The sequence below is a fragment of the Canis lupus genome, chromosome 2 (genome assembly GCF_048164855.1).
Source record: "Canis lupus baileyi chromosome 2, mCanLup2.hap1, whole genome shotgun sequence".
Lineage (NCBI taxonomy): Eukaryota > Metazoa > Chordata > Mammalia > Carnivora > Canidae > Canis > Canis lupus.
The window spans coordinates 30,742,922-30,767,215 of NC_132839.1; the positions used below are offsets into that span (position 1 = coordinate 30,742,922).

At 38.2% G+C, this 24,294-nt stretch overlaps 1 protein-coding gene across 3 annotated transcripts in view; it reads right to left on the reverse strand.

The window, feature by feature from the left end:
* Positions 1–20,263, reverse strand: part of AGGF1 (angiogenic factor with G-patch and FHA domains 1) — a 46,381-nt gene extending 26,118 nt beyond the window's left edge. For 2 of the 3 annotated variants that reach the window (XM_072794412.1, XM_072794402.1), the window contains exons 1-8: positions 20,047–20,263; positions 17,449–17,551; positions 16,037–16,239; positions 15,497–15,661; positions 12,585–12,773; positions 7,685–8,015; positions 5,827–5,941; positions 4,815–4,866 (exon numbers count right to left, since the gene is read on the reverse strand). In XM_072794412.1, coding sequence (XP_072650513.1) covers positions 4,815–4,866; positions 5,827–5,941; positions 7,685–8,015; positions 12,585–12,773; positions 15,497–15,661; positions 16,037–16,239; positions 17,449–17,551; positions 20,047–20,247 — 1,359 coding nt within the window. In that variant the 5' untranslated portion in view covers positions 20,248–20,263. The remainder of the gene's footprint in view (positions 1–4,814; positions 4,867–5,826; positions 5,942–7,684; positions 8,016–12,584; positions 12,774–15,496; positions 15,662–16,036; positions 16,240–17,448; positions 17,552–20,046) is intronic. The other variant, XM_072794422.1, reaches the window with a different exon arrangement.
* Between the last annotated feature and the right edge of the window lie 4,031 nt (positions 20,264–24,294).

The following is a 24,294-nucleotide window of genomic DNA, read 5'->3' on the forward strand; positions in this document are numbered from 1 at the left end:
GTCTCCTATTTTCTACTTTTATAATATAATTGAGATTATACTATATAAACAATTTGAAATTATTTTTTCAGCTAATAAAAGTATTGATCTTTATCATTTAAAATTCTTAATACAGAAAGTGATTTCAAACATTCAGGATGAACTTCTTTTTTAAAACATTCTATTTTTTGGGATCCCTGGGTGGCGCAGCGGTTTGGCGCCTGCCTTTGGCCCAGGGCGTGATCCTGGAGACCCAGGATCGAATCCCACATCGGGCTCCCGGTGCATGGAGCCTGCTTCTCCCTCTGCCTGTGTCTCTGCCTCTCTCCCTCTCTCTCTCTGTGACTATCATAAATAAATAAAAAATAAAAATATAAAAAAAAATAAAACATTCTATTTTTTAAAATAATCTCTATACTTAACATGAGGCTCAAACTCACAACCCCGAGATCAAGAGTCATGTGCTTTACTGACTGTGAGCCAGCCAGGTGCCCCCTCAGGGTGAACCTCTCAGAGCAGTTTTCCAGATTTTCAACACTCAGGACTAATCATTCCCTCCTTGCTCCACAGTACTTTGTTTACGTAACAATTACACTATACAAAGTTACTTCATCTGTGATAGTCGTTGTATGGCTCACAATTACTGCTTCTATTACATTTTTGCTTATTATTCAGTACATAATAGAGCCTCACATATAATGGGCATATATACTCAGTACATGTCTATCTGATTGGATAAAGAACTGCAGACATGTAATTTACAATTTCATAATACACTGCTGTAGGAATGTAAAACTGCATACCTGCTTTAGAAGGGTATAGCAGTTCCTCAAAAGTTTAGAAAGAATTACCGTAGGACCCAACAATTCTACTTTTAGGTATATATTGAGAGTAATGAAAACATACACTCAAAAACTTGTATGTGAACGTTCATAACAGCATTATTCTTCGTAGCCGAAGAGTAGAAACAATTCAAATGACAACCGATTGATAAACAAAATGTAGTATATCCATATGCTGGTGTTATTATTTGACAATAAAAAGAAATGAATGAACCTTGAAGACATATTAGGTGAAAAAGCGAAGTAAAAACAAATACATTTTATGCGATTCCATTTCCATGACATGCAGAACAAGCAAATCCACAGAAGTAGAAAGGATACTGTGGTCACCTAGGGCTATGGAAGTTGAAAGGAAAAGGGGAGTGACTATTACTATGTTTCTTCTAACTGTGATGAATATGTTCTGAAATGGATTGTGATAATGGCTACACAATTCTAAATACACGAAAAACCTTTGAATTATACACTTTCTTTTTTTTTTTTTGAATTATACACTTTCAATGCATAAATTGTATATGGGATGTGGACTATATCTCAATAAAGTTGTTCTTAAAATTTTTCATAAATAAACTTATTTTAAAGTGTTCCAAACACACAAAAGAATATACTGAACTGGTCTACCCATAACCCAGTGTTAGTAAATTTTGCTGTATTTGCCTCAGATATTTATTTATTTGATTTATTTATTTGACAGAGTTTAAACAGGTGAAGGGCAAAAGGAGAGGGAGAGAGAATCCCCAGCAAATTCCATGCTGAATGTGGAGTCCAACATGGGGCCCAACCTCAGGACCCTGAGATCATGACCTAAGCTGAAATCAAGAGTCAGACACTTAACCAACTGAGCCATCCAGGCTCCCTTGTGTCAAATATTTGAAAGAAAAATTATTCATGCATGTTTAATTCATGCTATCCATACCACACCCTTTTCAAAGGGTTGATATTTAATTATGATGCATCTCTTTATTACTTTCAGCCCATATGTATGCATCCATAAACAATTCACGTTTATTTTACTTGGTTTAGAACTTGACATAAATGGGAATTACAATATATGAATATTTTCTTGAGATGTAATTTATATACAGAAAATTCACAGGACTTAAATTTATAGTTTGATAAGTTCTGACAATCATGTGCTACTGTATGTATTTCTTTTATTTAGCTTCTTTGGCTTAATATTAATATTGTGAGGTATATCCAGTTGTGTACAGTTTTGCCATTCTACTGAATGGTAAATCCACTGTACAGATTCTTCTACATATTTTTCTTCTGATGAACATTCAGAAAACCAAAAAGACAACCTTTTTTTTTTTTTTTAAGATTTTATTTGTTTATTCATGAGAGACAGAGAGAGGCAGAGACACAGGCACATGGAGAAGCAGGCTCTCCACAGATAGCCAGATGTAGGAGTCAATCCCAGGACCACAAACTGAGCCAAAGGTAGACACTCAACCACTGAGCCACCTTTTAAGATGTTTCTTTCAACATTCTTATACATTCAACCTTCTTGTAGACAATGCAAGGGTTCTTTGGGGGTATATTCTTAAGAATGAAAGTGCTAACTCATAGTATGTGCAAATCTTAAACTTTATTAGATAGTGTTGTATTGTTTTCCAAAGTGGTTGTACCAATTTATATTCCCAAAAGCAATCTATAAGAATTCTTGTTGCTCTATATAGCCTTAAACAACATTCGGTATTATCAGGATCTTCAGTTTTTGTAAGCATAACTTGTGTGAAATTAAATCTCATTATCGTGATTTTAATTGGCATTTCCCCAATTACTACAAAGACTGAAACCTTTCCTTATATTTATTAGCCACATGGATTTCCTCTTCTGTAAATTCTCTTTATGTTCTTTGTACATTTCTTTCAATTGGGTTCTTTAGAATAACAATATCAAAGCATTTTATTTAAATGAAACGATTTGTTTCAAGTCTTTTGACTTGAAACCTTATTCCATAGAACTGTTCTAAATTATGCTCTTAACAGTGATATTTAATAAATATGACAAATGAAAACTGACATCTTGACTTCATTTGTATTTCTTAAAATTTTTAGAAAGACTGAATGGTTTTCATATAGTAATGATATCCTCTGCATTGTGAATTATTTGTCCTTTGCTTACTTACCTCTCAGTGTCACAGTGAAGTCTGAAAAAATGAATTTGTATGAGATTTTAGAACTTAAAAGATATATATTTTGTCATATTTGTCTTACTGTCATAGTCTGCCTTTTTTTTTTATTAAGTAAACTCTACCTCCAACATGGAACTCAAACTCACATCAAGATTAAGGGTTCCATATTCTACTGACTGAGCCAGCAGGTGTCCCACATAGTTTTCCTTTTAAATTTGTTTAACATAACAAGAACTTTAAACTTAAATTATTCAAAATTATCTTGTCTTCTGTTATTTTTTTCCATTTTTTTTTAAACTTAGAAGGTATTTCCCTATCCAGGGATAGGAGATTCTATTTTCCCTTAATAGTAATATAAAGTATCTGGGATTTTTTTATTTAATTTTTTTCATCTACCTGAATATGTGATATATTATCAAACTGATATCACACAGTAACAAACCATTTACCCCAGCACTGAATACCTTAGTCTAAAAGAAAGATCAGTGGCAGCCCTGGTGGCTTTGCGGTTTGGCGCCACCTTCGGCCCAGGGCATGATCCTGGAGACCCAGGATCGAGTCCCACATCGGGCTCCCTGCATGGAGCCTGCTTCTCCCTCTGCCTGTGTGTCTCTGCCTCTCTCTCTCTCTATGTCTCTCATGAATAAATAAAATCTTAAAAAAAAAAAACAAAAAACAAAAGATCAAGCAGAAATGCCACCACAAAACTACCTATATTTTAGACGGAACTGCTATTTAAATAATAGCTGGGATCGGGGGGTGGGGGTGGCGAGACACCTGAGTGTTTCAGTCGGTTAAGCATCTGCCTTTGGCTCAGGTCATGATTCCAGGGTCCTGGGATGGAGCCCCATGTCTGGAAACATGCGCAGCAGGGAATCTCCTTCTTCTTCTCCCTCTATCCTTTTCCCCTGCTCATGTGTGCACTCTCTAGCTCTCTCTCAAACACATAAATAAAATCTTAAATAAATAAATCACAGAGTGGATTTTCTTTGGAGGCAGAAGAATCAAAGGTCATAGTAAAGTAAAAAAGCAAGATAATTTGGTCCATTAGGATTATGAAAAGTTCCTCCCTTCTGAATGAGTTGAGACAAAGTAAAAATAAGTGGACTTTCAAACTATAATGGAAAACAAATTTCATCCCCAAAAGACAAAAATCACATAAAATATATACTTTAGATCCATATTAGTCTATTAAATAGAAACAAAATGTGGATGATGAAAGGTCAGAAAAAGAGAAAGATAGCCACCGAAAAGAGAGATAGAAAAGTACAGAAAATACAGTAAAAAAAAGATAAATAGCAAGTATAAAGAATCTCAGTAGCAAAATCTTGTTTTCTACTGGTAACTAAAGTTGCAACTCTGCTCTTACGGTTTGTTTTAAAAACCCAAGTATTCTTTTCCCTGAAACCATTAGAGAAGCAATTAAGAAAAGCTATAAATGGAGATTCTTGGGTGGTGGACACATGGTTTTTGAGTTGTAAAATACTCTGGACTCAACAGTAACCATCTAATAAAATAGCCTGAACCCCGGTGTTGATTCATTTTTGAACTGCCACATCAAGCACATTTGTTTTACTCAATAAATATTTGTTAAATGGGTATTACTTTAATACTTAATCCACATTTCCATTCCTGCTCCAGACTGTTAAAAATTAAATATCATTTCGTTTACTCAAATTTTGATAAAGAATTATTCTCCCAAGCAATGGAATAAACAAATCTGAATTGTTTTCATTTCCTTACTACCTGGACTATTAAACTTTGTAATAAATGAAAAAGTCCCTAAGCTTTCTGTTATAATATGAGTTTATAAAATCCTATCTAGGGTGTTATATTTGAGGAATCAAAGATCTTACCTTACTAACACCAACTTCAGGGATTCGGAGAGTATGCTCCATATCTTTTTCTCTGCAGAGTTAAGTAAATTGTCTTTAATAATTTTTGAACCATATATAGATTAAGCACTCACAGTTAACACAGAAATGATATTAAGATTTTGTCATTGTTTTAAAAGATAATGTTAAAATGCAAGTCCCTCTATCACCCTAAGTCGTTTCCTTAATCCTACTCTAAATGTCCTGTTTGAAAGAAGTCCCAGGATTACTTTTAATTTTGTATACATTTACTCGAGGTTAATAATAAACATCCAAGGGTGCCTGGGTAACTCAGGCAGTTAAGAGTCCAACTCTTGGTTTCCATGATCTCAGGGTCATGAGATTAAGCCCTGAGTCAGGCTCCACACTCAATAAAGAGTCTGCTTGAGATTCTCTCCCTCTGCCCCTCCCCCTACTCATATGCTGTCTCTCTCTCTCTAAATAAAAACCTTTATTAAAAAAAATAACATTAAACATCCAGTGAGATAGCATATCCTTTGTACTAACATCTATCATTTATTCCAGATCTGTTGACTACATTCCCACTTCCATTACTACATGTAAAAGGACCATACTATTCTCCAAGAATTTAAAGCTAAGATATTAAATAGAATATGATTTAAGGATAAATTTTCTTTCCCATTGGGAAGTAATGAAATTATCCTACTCATGATTAAAACCTACCTTTCTACCAAGCTGGTTATGAGTTACAAAGGGGTAAAAGAAACAGAGGATGGGGATTAAATACTCGACAAACACTAGATTTAACTAATTTAAACCTTCAAAGGGCAATTCAAAAAGTAAGAAAATGACAAAATCTCTGTGACAAAGACAAGCCTCAACAATATTTTCTGAGTAGGAGAAAGAAGAACATGGATGTCATTCAGTGTCTGCCTATTCAACAAATATCATGCACATTTTATGATAACTGCTTGAAGAATATATAATCCACTGGAATAAGATAAATACACATAGTAATACTAAACATTTTTACCTTCCAATTGTAGCAGGGTTTACAGCTGTAATGATAAAGAGTGATCCTGTCTGCAACACTGGTGATCTAATAACAATTACTCTAATACATGGGGGCCAAATTTTTTCCTCATCTGCTAAAGAAAAAAACGGGTAAGTATTAATTCAAAAGCTACAGAAAAAATTTCTAGACAGGAATAAAAAGCATCCATAAAATAAAATGTATTGAGGGGTGCCTAGGTGGCTCAATCGGTTTAGCACTTGACTCTTGATTTCACCTCAGGTTGTGATGTTAGGTTTGTGAGATCAAGCCCTGCATAGGGCTCCACACTCAGCACGGAATCTGTTTGTCTCTCTTCCCCTGCTCCTCACCCATCTCCCACCGACTCTCATGCTCGCTCTCTTGCTCGCTCAAATAAAAGTCTTTAAAAAAAATTATGTATCAAAAATCTTAAATTCTTTTTGAAACAACCTTCTAAAATTCTGCTAGATGACATACATAATAAGTAAGGTTTTGGCACTTACCAATTTAGAGTGATCAAACTAAAGATATTCAGCATCTACAATTACATAATAATCAATTCTTTTTTAAGATGTTGGAATTTGAAAAGAATTCAAAGAATTTTTATATTAACTTAGAAAAACTGAGTCGCCCTTAAAAAAAAATGTGAGTGAAACGCATCACTGCATCAAGAACAAAATAAGCTCACTCAGGAGGATCCCTGGGTGGCTTAGCGGTTTGGTGCCTGCCTTTGGCCCAAGGCGCGATCCTGGAGTCCTGGGATCGAGTCCTGCGTCAGGATCCCGACATGGAGCCTGCTTCTTCCCCCTCCTGTGTCTCTGCCTCTCCCTCTCTCTCCCTTTCTGTGTCTATCATAAATAAATAAATACATAAATAAATACATAAATACATAAATAAATAAATAATAAATCTTTAAAAAAAATAAGCTCACTCATATAACCTAATATGAAAGTATGTCTTTATGACCTCAAGCTAAAAAAAATGTAAGATATGGAGCACCTGACCAGCATAGTCGGGTGAACATCCAACTCGGTTTCACCTCAGGTTGCAATCTCAGGGTTGGGATATCAAGCCCTGCATCAGGCTCGACAATCAGTGAAGAATCTGCTCCAGATTTTCTCTCTCCCTTCTCCTCTGCCCCTTCCCCTACTCTTTCTTTCTCTAAAATAAATATTTTTTAAAAAATATAAGATTTACCATAATATCTATGTAGCTGAATTCATGGACTACACTTTTTATTTCTTTTAAAGATTTTATTTATTTGAGAGAGAGAGCAAGCAAGGGCAAGGTAAGTGGTAGAGAGAGATGGAAGCTCCCCTCTAAGCAAGGAGCCTGATGCAGGGCTCTCCAGGATCATGACCTGAGCCAAAGGCAGATGCTTAACCAACTGAGCCACCCAAGCACCCTCAGACTACACTTTTTATTTATTTATTTTTTTTGTTTGTTTGTTTGTTTTTTTTAGACTACACTTTTTAAAGGCAATTTACTTTTTCACCTCAATTACAAAAGTGGACTACAAATATCTAATCTACGAAAATAGCCTTAATAGATACTTAAGAATGTATGTAACTTGTTTTTGTTCCATTGACTAGGCCAGGCCATTCAATGCAACAGAACTTTAAGATCCAAGTACTGTTTATTCAAATCCTTCCTTCTAAAAATAACCAGAGTGATACTGGTGACCACTTTGCTGGTACTTACATAATTTTCAACAATGTCATTAAAATAATCAGTTTAAAAGTCAGTTTATTTTTAGCAGATACATTATATGAGTAAGTAACATTTTAAACTCTGTTGCTCTTTTACAATGAACAGACTGGGTTATTTACAGAAAATTAAACAATAGTTATTTACTCACCTTCATCCTCAGAATCTTCCGCAGTTACATTGTCTTCACTGGTAATGTCTTCATCGAAACTGTCCTCCGTCTGAGAGTCTGTAATTTCACCTTCTTCTGGCTCACTATCAGTCTCCATGATTTTCTCATCTTTAAATGACGTTGAATTATAAATGCTTTCATTAAGAGAAGATTCTGTAGTCTTTCCACTAACTGAAACAGTAAATTTGGGGGGACTGTTTTTGTAATGAACGTCTATTTTAGCCTTCTTCTTCATATTTGCAAAATCTTCTCCCTCATTGCAGCTTATATGTTCAACACTGGATGCTTTTTGATCCTCTGAATTCAAATCCTGGAATGATAAAGATGTAGAGGGGGGAACAGGGGAAAATATCTTAAACATGACCATCTGCTAACATTTAATGCTAAATGTTTCAACGAATTAGTGAAGACATATATACAACATTATATATGAAATATCAATAGCTATTACCTATATCTCTTCTTCTGTTCCCTTTCTTGATGACATTACCATCCACTTATCACTCAAATCAAAAATCTTTTAGTTATGTTTGACATTCCCTTAACTACCACATGGAATCCGTCACCAAGTGATACAGACTATTTTTATAGTTTATCCCAATTCTCCTTATCTATTCCCTAACTGTCCCAGTACAGGCCCTTATCACATATTGCTTGGAACATGTGATAGCCTAGATCATTTCTGTCCAATGAAAATATAATGCAAGTCATATACATATACTCCAAAATTTCCTAGTAATCATTAAAAAGGTAAAAGTAGGGATCCCTGGGTGGCGCAGCGGTTTGGCACCTGCCTTTGGCCCAGGGCGCGATCCTGGAGACCCGGGATCGAATCCCACATCAGGCTCCCAGTGCATGGAGCCTGCTTCTCCCTCTGTGTCTCTGCCTCTCTCTCTCTCTCTCTCTCTCTCTCTCTGTGACTATCATAAATAAATAAATAAATAAATAAATTAAAAAGGTAAAAGTAGGTGAAATTCATTTTATCTACCCAGTATTTATAAATTATCATGTATTATATACAAATAAGTTAATCACTCTAAAATTATTAATGAAATACTTTATGTGGATTTTCTATACTAAGTCTTCAAAATTGAGTTTACTAGTTTATACTTACAAAACACCATATTTAGGACAAGCCTCATTTCAAGTGCTCAAGAGCCATGTGTAACTAGTAGCTGGCTACCTTACTGGATAGTGAATGCCTAGAAAATATATTTATCCTAAATTTTTTTTTTAACTTTTAACCAATAATCAAGTCAAAACACATAAAATACAAAATCAGCTTTAATTACAACAGTGATTTAAAGATCCAGATGTGGAAAAAAAATAAAAAAATAAAGATCCAGATGTGGGGCACTTGGTGGCTCAGATGACTAAGCGTCTAACTCTTGGTTTTGGCTCAGGTCATGATCTCATTGATTGTGGGATCGCGCCCCAAAGTCTGGTCCACACTCAGCACACCCTTGGCCCTCCTCCAACTTGCACTTACATGTGAGTGCGCTCTCTTAAAATAAAAAAAATAAATCTTTAAAAAAGAATAAAGATCCAGATGTACCTAATGTAGCAGACCTACAATTTCACTAAAATTTAGTACTTTGATAGAATTGGTCTGATTATACAACAGAAGGTATAGATGAATCAGTTACATCTCTTTTATTCTAAAACTCCAAATTAGGGGGCATAAGTCTTTTATTATTAATGATACATGTGTGCGGTGGCATATAGGACAAATAAATCTATTATTTTGAACTTAAAAGAATCAAGAGTTATTTTCCTTTTTCCTACGGTTTGTAACATACTCTGAATTTTCTTTCTACCTAAAGCAACACAATGAAGTGAATTAGTATGGTCTTGTCACTTTATAAAACATGAGAGCATCTTAAGCACATATTTTTAACAGCAGCATAAATTCAGTTTGGAGACCGGCTAAATACTCACAGTGTGATATATACACTCTCACCAATACAAACTCATCAAGGGCCAGAACAAGGACAATAAGCTGAAAAAATATGAGGAGCTTTAAAGTCCATTGTGAATTACAGCTAAAAATTTCCCTATCTATATATTCTTTAAAAAAAAAAAAAAAAAAAAAAGTGTGGGGGGAATACCTGGGTGGCTCAGTGGTTGAGCATCTGCCTTTGGCTCACATCGTGATCCTGGGGTCCTGGAATCAAGTTCCACATCAGGCTCCCCAAAGGGAGCCTGCTTCTCCTCTGCCTATCCTATGTCTCTGCCTCTCTATGTGTCTCTCATGAATAAATAGAAACTTAAAAAAAAAAAGGCAGTTTCCAATCTCATATATTTTATTATAATTACTGATTATAAGACAACATATGTAGGCGGGGGGAGGGTAAAGGAGTGAAAATGCCAGAGGTGGTACTTAAAAACCATCTACCAGAATGTTAGATAAATATTAAGAGAGAAGAAAGGGGTTTATTTGTGGGCATTGAGGCATATATGCATATTTCAAGTTATTTACACCAATCTCTTTCCACATGTCTCCACTTGCAAAGACTGAGGTTCAAGAGTATCTTTAAAAAAAAAGATAAGGAAGTCTTAAATGGTCTCCCATTTCTTCACAGCTACCTTTTAGAATTTTGGGGAATTCTCAAAATTCCATCAGGATTTTTAAGTCCCTATCCTAGAGTTTGCATATTTTTGAAGAGGGATGGTAAAGATCAGCAGTCATGAGAACCTGGACTAAAATCTCACAAAACACTTTCAAATTTCATTCTCTAGTTTGTCAGAAAAAGTCATTTAAGGTCCCTATATGTTCTTTTCTATTGCTAGACAGTACTTTACAACCTATCCTTTCAAATAGTTCAACTACCAGAAACAGAAAGAAGTCATTAAAACAGAGGTCTCGAAAGCACACTGAAAAATCATTTTTAGTGTTTAATTACACTCTTTTCTATTCCAATGAAAATGAGAAATACAAACAAATCAAATACAGTAAATTCAGAAGAAACCTAATTCCATATGTGAACTTTAGTATTATACATTTTAAAAACTCTCTGACTAAGAGAAACACAGGACATGAAAATTTAAGAGTGAAGTATAAAGTACCTACAATTCACAAAATGCCAGTGTAACAAATAAGCGTCCTCTCCTGCATATAAACCACCAACCTTATCTGTTTAGGGACTACACATAAGAACAGCGGTAACATTTTTTTATATTTTCCTTCTTTATTTTTTTTAATTTTTTTTTTAATTTATTTATGATAGTCACAGAGAGAGAGAGAGAGAGAGAGGCAGAGACAAAGGCAGGCGCTAAACCGCTGTGCCACCCAGGGGACCCTATTTTCCTTCTTTAAATTTAACCCTATATCATAAGCATTTTTAAAATTCTCCCAAATCTTTATAAACTACCATTTTAAGGCCTAAAGAATGCTTTTTCGATTATATATACTATCCTTCTCTTAACCAATATCTTGTAGGCCATTTGAATTCTTAATCTTATTCTGTTCTTAAAAATATTGCTATAGGGACGCCTGGGTGGCTCAGTGGTTGAGTGTCTGCCTTTGGCTCAGGGCGTGATCCTGGAGACCTGGGATCGAGTCCCACATCGGGCTCCCTGCATGGAGCTGCTTCTCCCTCTGCCTGCATCTCTGCTTCTCTCTCTCTCTGTGTCTCTGATGAGTAAATAAATAAAATCTTTAAAAAAAAAATTGCTATATAACTACACACGGGCATTTTTCTTTCTTTGGATTTTTTTAAGAGATTTTATTTATTTATTTTAGAGACAGGGCATGTATGCACACACAAGCAAGGGAAGGGGCAGAGGGAGAGGATCTCAAGTAGACTCCATGCTGAGTGCAGAGTCAACATGGGGCTCGATCTCACAACCCCAAGATCATGACCTGAGCTGAAATCAAGTTGGATGCTCAACTAAGCCACCAGATGCCCCTTTCCTTGGATTTTTAAAAAAATTACCTGAAATGAGATTTTTCAGTTAAAGAAGATGAACATGTTTACGATTATTGATACAAAGGGCCAATCTATTTTCCCGAAAGACACCAAGGGTAAGCAATGGGCTCTTGGTTTCAGATGGCGTTGTGATCTCAGGGTCATGGAATCAAGCCCTGCATCGGGCTTCCCGCTATGCAGGGAGTCTGTTTGAGGATTCACTCTTCTCCTTCTGCCTCTCCCCCTGCTCGCTCTCTCTAAAATAAATTAATAAATTATTAAAAGGCAGTGGGGGGGGACAATCTGGGTGGCTCAGGAGTTGAGTGTCTGCTTTTGGCTCAGGTTTGTGATCCTGGGATTGAATCCCACATTTGGTTCTCCACAAGGAGCCTGCTTTTCCCTCTGCCGATGTCTCTGCCTCTCTGTCTCATGAATAAATAAATAAAATCTTAAAAAAAAAAAAAAAAACACCAATTTCCACCTTTTTTTTTTTTTTTGAGATTTTATTTATTTGATAGGGAGGGAGAGCACAAGCAGAGGGAGCAGCAAAAAGAGGGAAATAGAGAAGTAGGCTCCCCACAAAGCAAGAAGCCCGACGTGGGGCTTGACCCCAGGATCATGATCCAAGCCAAAGGCAGGTGTTTAACTGAGCCACCCAGGTACCCTGACATCAACGTATTGATTGAGGGTCTGACTGCTCTTCTTCCAAATTATGTAACACATGAGTATTTTATCTGCCCTAAAACTACCTCCTTCAAATGTTAAGAAACTCTTTCTACTTCTACTAAGAATTTGTGAAAAAGTCCATCTTTGCCACATCTGAACGTTCCTTGGTTGACAGGTTCTGGTATCTTAACTTAATGGGTATGTCTGAAATACAGCTACTCAATGATAATTTTTGGTTTCATCAAAAACTTTGACAAATTATGGTATCATTATTAGGTATATTTTTTAAATTATGAAGACATTACCTTTTCCTCGTTTGCTAAAGAAGAATCTGGATCCTTTCTTTTCTTCTTCAATTTTTTATCCTTACTTTGTTTTGTGCCACAAGTCTGATAAGGTTGCAAATCGACTCGAGAATGAAATTGGTATCGACCACTTTCCACATCACAGTAGTAATATATTCCAGTGGAAGGATCATAATATAGTTGATTTTCCTTTCAAAGTCAAGAAAAAAGTTAAGTTCCAGTCAGATATGATAAAATAAAATTTAAAAATAAATAGAAATGTCAAATATATTCAAAAATAGTAAATGTTTCTTTCTTTTAAGAACTCTATTTTCTGAAGATAATGAGTAAAGACAGAATGAAAAATGCTTCTAAGTTTCCAAAATACTTACCATTCAATATTTGCTCTAATTTTCCTAGTATAAAAAATGAATACATTCAAATATTAACTTGAATCTCATGAAAATGCCAATATTTTGCCATTTTCATACTTAAGAGAAACAGCAATTTCATATGGTTCAACTTGATACATTAATGAAAATGGTAACAGAATACCTTTTAGAAGTCATGAAAACTAAGGCATGCATCAGAAAAAGCTGACTATATAAAAGTAATTCCAGACTCATTATCCTTATGATTACACAATAATGATTTGGTAGTATAAACACCGCCCCCCTAAACTCTCCTCTCCATGTATAAAACAAATATTTGCCTTTTAGTGCTCATGACTAAAAGCCCTGAAGAAAAATTCAAAAATAAAATTAAGTTCATAAATACATTGTATATAAAGAAATTGATAAACAACTGTCTTCATTAATTCTACTCTAAGGGGATCCCTGGGTGGCTCAGCGGTTTGGTGCCTGCCTTTGGCCCAGGGCACGATCCTGGAGTCCCGGGATCGAGTCCCGCGTCAGGGCTCCCGGCATGGAGCCTGCTTCTCCCTCTGCCTGTGTCTCTGCCTCTCTCTCTCTCTCTCTGTGACTATCATAAAAAAATAAAAAATAAAAAAAAGATAATAATAATAATAATTCTACTCTAAGTAATGAAATAAGTGAAAGAACCATGCAAAAATGAATTTTAGCAAATTATGGATTAAAAACTAGAAAAAAGATATCTGCATTTATTTGATAATGGCCTATACTGTATAACCAAGATTTAATTCAACAGTCTTTATTTTTATTTACTTCATAAATCCATGCAGACCAGACCTGGAAAAGTTTTATGTTATACTAAGGTTAAGCAACTAAAACTGCCTGGAAAAGAGTATTTTTATGTTGATATTACTGGAATTTATTGTCTTGAATTCACTTTGCAGGTCTCTTACAAAAATATTTAGAATTCAATCTCTTCTATAACTAAAAAATTGAATGGAAGCTTTCTAATCTTTACTATTAGTGATACTAAAACTTTACAACTCAAACATGTTTAATCTCTTACCTCTTTCAGTCCAAAATACACTTTCAAAAATATAAGAAAATGATTTAATTACAATAAAATGAAAACTAGTTAAATAAGGGCAAAACAATGAAGTACCTAATTTACTGAAACATATAATCAGCAAAATATAACTAACCATTTACAGAAAAAATGTCAGGAGGAAAGCTACAGAAAGGAAGGTAGGAGAATGATGAAGACTAACATCATACACTTGTATAAACTCTGTATTTTCCTCAAAACCAATTAATAATAGCTATTCTTTGTTTTGTTTTTAAAGATTTTATTTATTTATTCATCAGAGAGAGAGAGAGAGGGGCAGAGACACAGGCAGAGGGAGAAGCAGGCTCCACAAAGGGAGCCCGACGTGGGACTCAATCCCAGGTCTCCAGGATCACACCCTGGGCTGAAGGCAGCACTAAACCGCTGAGCCACCAGGGCTGCCCGCTAATCTCTTTGGTAACAGGAGTTTAAACATTAATTTTCTGGGTATTAATTAGCATTGTCAATTAGCATACTCCTGTGAAAGAAAGTCCTCTCCTTACAAGATATTTAGAGAGTATACCAAGTATAAACCAACAAGCTAATGAAATCCTTTCTCTAACTAAGGTATTTAGGATCATCATTATGTTCCCTAGATAAGTTAACAATAGTTTCAGGGACTGGAATGGTGAACATCTGCTTCACTTTTGGGTACTACATTCTGTAATTTCTGAGGACCAGATCACCTGCCTAGACCACTGAGGCTGAGGTATATAGGTATGTAAGTTCCATCATCATTGTCATCAAATCCTGAATGAAATCCAATTAAGTACCAAAAGTCAACAGTCATAACATTGGATTATATATAAATCAATAACTTTATTTTCTAGTTCTGTCCTAATCAGTGGTCCATTACATATCTTATTCCACACAAATTCCCTCGTTCTCACTGTTTTATTTTTGTTTTGTTTTTTTTTGTTTTTTTTAGTTCTCACTGTTAATATTTTTTAAAAGTGAAATGCTTAAAAGCCATAGAACTTTTAAACTAATAATAAACATACTATTGAGAACTCAAGAAAAAAGACTTTCTCTAGGGCTCAAATGGATTCCTAAGTACTTGAAACAATTTTTAAAAATTTCACATCAGGCCTAGAATTAACAGTGTCACTTCCTTACAAATTCTATGAAAAAACATTAGGTTCTTAAACACTTTACAACAATGCAGTTAACTGTCTGCTTTTATTAATAAATGCTCTAACATTTTTGTGTGTTACTTTACATATAAAAGGTTGATTTTTCTGAAGTACTAATCTAACAATCACAATTAACTTATTAAAAATTTAGAAGTGCAGCATCAAAAGCAATTTTATAACTCTCTACTCATGTCAAATAGCTTTGAATCAAATATAATTTTTCAATCCAGTTTCTTGCTTTTCTTACTTCAGCTTAGGGTTTAATACTTGGTATCAAGCAGCAAGTATACAACCATACAACATTAAACGGTCCAAGATACTTACAGAATCATAATAGAAACCAGTGCTGTGATCAAAATACAGTCCAGTGTTCTCATCATAACTAAATCCAGTCTGAGACACAGCAGCTTCTGCTGCAGCTCTCAAACTTTCAGCTAATGAAGAACCTTCTAAGGATGTATCTTCTGCTGCTAATACAGATGCTGACTCCTAGGTATGATACATTCATATCAAGTAAGTCAAAAACTTCATTTTATCACTTTAAAAGTTAAAAGAAGTAAAAACAATGAATAGACTGAAAGCATTTTAAATAATAAGACTTTAATTTTTGCAATGGAAAGAGATGGCTATCAATTACAGTTTGGTCCCCTTTAAAAAATAGTTAACTAGAGTTTTAGTTAATTCAACTTTAACCCAGTTTGTTTTTTTTCTTAAACTGTAATATTCACTGCATCATTATACATAGAATGTTTATAATCTTTGTATATATCGTGATAGATTAAAGAAGAAGTCTATTTTTCTATATAACAACAACAAAAGACACGTTTTTGGGCATCAACAATTTCAGGTTAAGCATTTTATTACCTGGGAATTTGAGGCAAAATGGTCCTCTTCTGCACATTTAGCATGTTCTGTTATATCAGTACCAGTGTAAGCATCATTATCTATTTGTGACTGGTCTTCAGAGTTTAAAGTAGAAGCTTTGATATCCTGATCTTGCTGAACTGAGAGTTCAGTCACTTTATTTGGAAGACTAACATCCTTATAGTATGTCTGATAATAATAATCTGGAGCAAAAACAATTAGGGGATATCATATTAGAAAAATATATATGAAGAGGAGTTAATTCCCAACCACCAACACTGAACATAATACAGGACACGATGCAAACATATGGTATTTTTAAACTGTATACAATTTAACAGATTAAATGGACCGTGCAGATAAATCAGCAGAAGTATCTATCTTTGATTCTAATGTCACCTTCAATACCCTAGCTGTCAAACTAAAAAGTTTTTTAAAAGGTGGATTTGGGGGACACCTGGGTGACTTAGTTGGTTAAGTGTCTGCTTTCGGCTCAGGTCATAATCTCAGGGTCCTGAGATCAAGCCCCAAGTTGGGCTCCCTGCTCAGTGGGGAGTCTGCTTCTCCCTCTGCCTGCCGCAGTCCCTGCTTGTGCTCGCTCTCTTTGACAAATAAAATATTTTAAAAAGTAAATAAAAATAAAAAAGGTAGATTTGGATTTCCCCTAGCAAAAACAAAAAAAGAAAACAGGTGAATAGGTTGTGTGCTATCAATAAAAGAGTAACTCTTAACTTCTAATCATATACCATACTGTTGCATATGGAATGGAGTGGAAATGGAATGACAAATGGAAATAAAGATCAAGAGCTGATTTTTCTGTCAAATTTCTCTCATGATGCTGGCTTTAAAAAAATCATACAAATATGTAACGTTAATACTATTGCTGTGTTTAACAAATTAGTTAAATCACATACTAAATATAAGAAGGCAAAACTTAACGTAAAGATCATTTCCTGTGATCCCTATTTATTAGAACCCAGTTGCTCAATTACTTTGCCTCACAAGGCTACTGATGAGGTCATGGTTGTGAGCTCATCACTCCCGTAAGAGCCTAAGACACCGGCACTGAATGCAATGCTAAGTGGAACGCATCAACCAGAAAACACAGATGCCTGGTTACAAGGAAGGCAGATTCAAGTAGACGATTCACAGCATGGCAAACATTACTCAGTTATGTGCCACTGAAAACACATGAGCAATATAATATATTTACAGAATGACATTTCTGTCTTCCCACCAGAAGAGCATAGAGATTATCTGAAAATACCAAATCATATGAGAAGTCAACATTACAGTTCTCAGCTTTATCTACATGTATGTCTATTTTAAGTTTAAAGTAAATTTACGTTCACATCATCTCAACATGATGTGAACGTAATAGCAGTAAGGTATCTTCGCTATAAGCTGAATACCTGAGATTGACCAAGGAGGGTGGTTCTCTGTTTGTACTTCTACATCAGACTTCTTACTGTCTTCATTTCTCCCACAATGGAGTATTTTACTGAGCTCCTCTACCTAAAAGAAAACAAAGCTTTAGAAAAATATATCATATAGCTATCTAATAATATACACACCGTTCTCCTGAAATTATGACATTTTTCTTGGAGAAGTTTTAGAGAAGCACAAAAGGTGCTAGTTTCCTTTTCAGAAAAAATAAAAACACTATAATTAACTTTCTTTCATCTTTCATATTTGCAGAGGGAAATGTTTCTATTTTTATACTCTTGCTAAACCTCAAAATATTCCTTCCAAAAATCAGATGAACTAAAATAGGGCTCTGTGAACAGGATCCCTTATTTCTAACAGTAAGAATGTTTTTATACTAAAATTTTAATCAGCAGTTCTTCCTAAAGAATTAGTTTAAAAACCATTAATACCCATTCACCAGATTAAATTATCTAGCATCATTCAGTGTCCTCCACCTAGAATTATTCACTTAAATATATTAATATTCACTTGTATGTTTTAATGCACTCTTTTTTCTTTAAACAGCAGATAGCAGTCTTATGACTAAACAACTGCAGCAGAAGGGAAGATAGGTCACTGTCTCAGAGGGGCATCTGTCCTCCCTGGGCCTCACTGAATGCCAGGGCCAGAGCAACACTGTGAAAACGCCCATAGCAGATGAGGAGCAATCCCATAAACACACACTTCACATTCAGAAAGAATCTCCGTGTGAGACGTCTACGATAGGCATGAAATTAACTAAAAAACAAGCTTTTAAATACTTAATGACACACAAAGCTTAAAAGGAGAAAGGTGATAAGACTGATTATACACACATTATCTAGCACGTCATTAGTTATCAGATCCTATTAGCACCACTGCTGGAACTAGAGTGAAGCAAGCAAGGCATCCAGAGCAGAAAATTTATTTATTCATTTTTTAAAGATTTTATTTATTTATTCATGAGACACAACACAGAGAGAGGCAGAGACATAGGCAGAGGGAGAAGCAGGCTCCTCGAGGGGAGCCTGATGTGGACCCTGGGGTCATGACCTGAGCTCAAGGCAGACTCTCAACCACTGAGCTACCCGGGTGCCCCAGAGCACAAAATTTAAAGAGGACTCATTCTCAGCTCCATACAAGTACAGAGTCTGTACCAGAGAACGAGTACCCCTTACATTTTTTGCCCTGAGTTACTGACTGCCCTGCTCCAGTCCTGGCTCTAGCTACTACCACTATTACTATAAACTTGATAATTTATTTAGTATCTGCTACATGCTTGGCTCCAAACTCAGTACTCTGGATAACCTCTCGTTAATTCTTCCAAACATGTTGCAGAATAGAGGCCCTAATCACTATTTTACATGAGAAACCCAAAGAGACAAAGTAATCTGCCCAAGGTTCAGAGTCTGAAACCTATACTACATTTTTCCATCGGCTCACCTTCAATTCTCAAGCCGACTTTACCACTTCAGATAAAACATTATTTAGTAATTTGAGATGACAGTTAACCAACCTCTACCCACCATCAGGAGAAGCTCACTAAGAGGGTAAAGAAGAGTCATTACTGTCACCAGTAGAGTCAAAGCTTTTTGTGCATTTCAATTTCCCATTAGACTACTATCAAATTCACACTAACAAAATGCTGGCTCTTCGAAGGCTAACAAAAATGTTCTTTTTTTAGATCTTGAGATTAAAAATTGAGAATCATAAAAGGGCTTTTTAAAAGGAATCTTACAGGAATCTTTTGCTCCCCTTCCGTCATGATAGTTTAACCCTCCGTGCGGTCTCCAGGGCAGTTCTCACGCATTTCTCTGCAAGAGCTCACAGTGTCTTCCGAAACGCCACATTAACAAGCTATCCAACAGACACCCTTCACTGCATCTCAGCAGTTATTTTCATAGATCGTTTGATAACCAGAAATAACAAAGGCTACCACTGTTTTAGCGCACAGTCTTCATGTGCAAATTTTAGCAAATATACCAACTATTACAATGGACTAGACAACAGTTTGCCACTAATAATTACATAGACACAACTTGTTGGGAGAGTGTAACTGTCCAACAAACGAAGCTGGAAAAATATATTATGTTCCTGGTTAGTGTCTCTAACAAAGACAATTCTGGCCTCCCAGTTTTCAGCAGAAAACTCAAGCTGGTGAACGCCCAGAAAAACCACCTCTGACACATGCACAGCGCTCAACAGTTTGTAAAACTAGACTGCTCGTTCGTGCCTAATCTGATTTAACCTCCGCGCGCGCGCGCGGTGCTAACATTGTCATTTTACGGCCAACTGAGGTTCTGGCTTCAAGTCCAGAGCTTTGACACACTCCAAAGGGATGGAGAAAAAAATAATATCCATGTTCCTAGAGCCACGGGAACGTCACCAGCGAGAGTGAAAACTAAGGTGACTCGGGTCGCGCCCCGCGGCAGCTCCTGCACTCCCCAAACCCAGGGCCCGGCCTCGGGCTGGCTGCAGAGGCACCTGCATCTCCTTGCAGGGCTCTCCAGAGCGGCTCGGGGCCCGCCCGGGAGCCCGCCCGGGAGCCCGCCGGCGCCGCGCACCTGGCTGCGGAGCTCCTGGTTGCTGCTCTCCGCGCTCTGGTACAGCCGCTCCGTGTGATGCAGCAGCTTCTCGATCTCCCGCACCTGCCGCTTGCAGCTCCGCAGCTCGCCTTCCAACTTCTCCACCTTCCGCCTCAGCTGGGCCAGCTCGGGCTCCGGGGACGGCGGGGACGGCGGCGACGGCGGGGCCTCGGAGGCCATGGGCCCGGCGCGGGCGGGGGCGCGGGCTGGGGCGGGGCCGGGGGCGCTCACTCGGAGCCGGCCGCCGGCGGGGCCTCAGGCCGCGAGAGCGCGCGGACGCGGAGGGTGGTCCTCGGGCCGGCCGGGCCGCAGCGGCCGCTGGCCATGACGCCTGGCGCTCCCCGCCCGCAGCGAGCGAGGGAAGAGGATGGGCGCAGCGCACCCCGCCAGATGCGGAAACGCGGAGATTTCCTGTCGGTACCTTCCCCCGGCGACCGACAGAGCTGGGGAAACGCCGCAGAAATGGTCGGCGCCGGGCAGCTGGGGCCAGACGCACTCGGAGGACCCCGGGCTGAGCCGGAAGCGGGCGCGCGGGCGGTGGGCGGGGCCGAGCCTGGAGGAAGCTACGGGTCCTGCGAAGGGCCCTGCGGCGCACGCGCGGCCTCCACCTGGGCGGGGCGCCTGCGCCCTGGAGTCCTTTCCGAAGCGGCTGCAAAGCGCTGTGGGCACCTGGAGGGTCGCTGCCTCTGGTCCCAGGTTTTTAACACTTGCCGACGTCGGGGAGCGCGAGTTTCCTCCTCCTCTAAGGTCCTTCCAGCTGCACTAAGAATCGAATTCGCATGAGACAGGCTAATAAGAAAAATTTAATTAAAAAAAAAAAAAGAAAAATTTAATTTAATAGGCATAGATATGAGGAAATCCACATAGACATGAAAATGTAGATAGGTACGATGAGCTCCGCGGGAGTAAAAACGAGGGAGGAGTCAGACTTCAGATGGGGGTGCACTTGCACGGAGCCTAGATGAGCGGTTAGGTGTTTGCCCCACCGCACAGATAAAACTCCTCTCTGTCAGTAAGCCTTATTCGGGAAGACCCCAGTTTGGATTATTCTGTGCGGTTAATGGAGGACAAAGGTGGCCCCGCGGGCTCCTGCCTGCCCGGCACCGGCGAGCAGGAAGCTTCCGCGCTCCGTGCACACCGTCCACTTGGCAGCTCTTCATTCTGCAGCACTTTTCAGGTGTCAACGCAAACTCCAAAAATAATTTGTCAGGGTTTACAGAGATAACGCTCGGCCAGGGCACAACATAGTTCTCTGAGGCTCTGCTTACTTAATCACTTCTGCTGATGCTGTGAACGTAGGCCCCCCGCAAACGCAAGCAGATTCAGTAGGTCTGAGTTGCAGGAAGGAGCATCCCTGGTAGGAAAATAAGCATCTAAATTCTGTGAAAACGGGGGAGAAAAATGCTCTGGTTCACCGGATCTATTTGGTGTTTCACCCGTGTGAAACTGACCTTGTGGAGGCGAGAAAATTAAGGCCATTCAAGGCCATTCCACTTTAAGCGTTAGCACAAGTACAGCCATCCCAGGCCCCTGTGCATAAGAGCTGAAATTTACATTACTTCAGTTACAGGAAAAAAAAAAAAAAAAAAACAGTTTACAGCTTAAAGTCCTAAAAAGCCCCATATTAGAATGAGAACGGAGCCCAAGCCAGTGGGGGGGAAGCCCCATATCAGAATGAGAACAGAGCTCAATGCCCTTGAAAGCCCCATATCAGAATGTCAACAGAACTTGAGCGATTCCTCCCCCCCCCCCCTTCTGGAGGTCCCCTAGACCAGCCCATAAAACTTAGCTGAAACCCACCTCGGGGTCCAAGTCCCTGCTGCTCCGCTGGGTCGGGTGCACTTGGACCCAAGCTCGAGCTTGTAAATAAACCCTCGTGTGTTTGCATGGGGGTCCGCTCCTTGGTGGTTTCTTGGATTCGCAATCTTGGGCACAACAGCCTTTGTTCACCGGCCTTTAACTGATGAGGGCCCTCCTGAAACATCCTTCCTTCAGCAAGGTGGATCAGAACCATGGTCTGAGCCCAGAGTGCTGTGCCTGAGGCCTACGGAGGTCAGCACCCACCTCTTGCCAGTCCTTTCCCAGGGTCCCTCATAGTGCCTGTCGCATAGCAGGTATCCTTAAAATGTTTGCTGAACACGGCCAAACAAAAGCAACAAAATAAAGGTATGTGGTCAAGCCCCATGTTGGGTGTAGAGATTACTAAAAAATAAAATAAAAAGACTTTTCCAAAGCCCCACTCAATGATTTCTGTTTATATCCCGACACCCACCCTTGCTACAAGTGTGGCTGGCAATTGTGTGTGTATGTGTGTCTTTCTAAACTGCACACATAAAAAATAAAAAACTGCACACATTATTCCCAATAGTAAGAGGTTCTATAAATATGAAAGAGAGGGAAATTACATGGTGAGTAGGTGAACAACAGTTTTTGCCATAGCTAGTTTTCAGATCAAAAGTTACTTACTGGGGCACCTGGGTGACTCAGTGGGTTAAGCGTCTGCCTTTGGCTCAGGTCGTGATTTCAGAGTCCTGGGATCCAGCCCTGCATCAGGCTCTGCTCAGTAGGGAACCTGCTGCACTCCCTCTGCCTCCACTGTGCCTACTTGTGTGCACATGCTCTCTCCGTCTCTCTGTCTCTCCCTCTCAGTCAAATAAACAAATAAAATCTTAAAAAAAAAAAGTTGCTTACTATAGTGGGCAAGGCCAATGCCCTAGAGAATCATATTACTTGACACTCTTCACAATTTGATTTTGTTTCTGTAATATTTTTTCTTAGCTATTATTTTGTACGTAAGATTATAGTCATAGTTCTTAGTTTACAACACATTATCAACATTGGCCCATGGATGGCTCCTCTTTTTGTTTTAGTTTTAGTGTCACTCTATATCCCCAGTTGCCATTACCACCTTTCTGCCAATGGGCACCCACTCTTATGTGTCTGCTGTACATCTTTAAATATAAATCTATCCTTATATGTTTTGTGTGTGTATGCATTTTACCTGAATACTGTTTGGTTTTATTTTTTTTAATACTATTTGGTTTTAAGTCTTACACTGTTTCTTATTTTTTCCACAGTAAAAGATGTTTTAAAAATTCATATATATTGCTATATATACATCAAACTGCTGCATAATATTCCAAAGTATAAGTATACCACATTTAATTTACCCATTAGTGTCAACATCTAAGTTATCTCTAATTGAGATATCAATTAGTCTCCATTGGTACCACAATGAAAACCCTTATTCATTCCACTTTATTGGCCCGTGAATTCATTTCTTTGGAATACGCAGCAAGGCATGTGATCTCTGGTTCCTAGGGCGAACATGTAATTTGATTCTGTTCCACTAGGTTGCTTTCCAGAATGGCTGTATGTTCTCTTCCCTACAGAAGCAGAATTCCCCGCCCCACCTTTGAATCCGGGTTTGGCTGTGTGACTTGTTTTGGCCGCTTGAATGAAGTGACTTCCAGAACAGTGGACCAGTTCTGATGCTACCTTCTCAAGAGGCCCTAGTAGTTCTGCTTGCTTTCTTGAATTTCTTCTACTGCCATGAGAAGAACATGCTCAGGTGTCTGCTGGTCTTAATGGGGGATAAATGACACATGGAACAGATCTGTCCCAGCTAAGCCAGCCTACAGCAGAGGTCCTTGGAAACCCTCAGACACTGGGCAATCCCGGCTAGAGATCAGCCCACCACCACCTCACCCCAGGCTTGTGGGAAATAATAAGTGATGCTTAGTGGAAGCCACTGAGTTTGGGGTTGTTTTGTACGTAGCAATAACTGATACTCAACTGATCTAAAGCCATGCCAGGGTCCTGTGGGTTTCAGCAGGCTGGAGTCCAAATACCAGAGACCTTTTTATATTCTGCAACGGAGGAATATTGTTTATTAAATAAAACCTGATTTATGTCCAATTTCTTTTGAATGTCATCAATTCTATATTTAATGAAATTTACCCATCATAATTTATGTTGGATCCAATGAGTAGCCAACATTCTCCTATCTGATCCTACTGTTTGATGTCACACAAGGATATCTGGGGAGCCATAGCATTTCAATAGTTCTGATTTATTGCTCCACATTACTTTCAGTCAATTGACCATTACCTGTTTCCTTCCCCTGGAGACCTAAGGAAAGAATGGGTAGGTGTAACACTAAAATTCTGAAGGAAGGGTGAAAGAAGGAAGACAGAGGAAATGAGGCAAGCCCCTCTTCTCCACCCC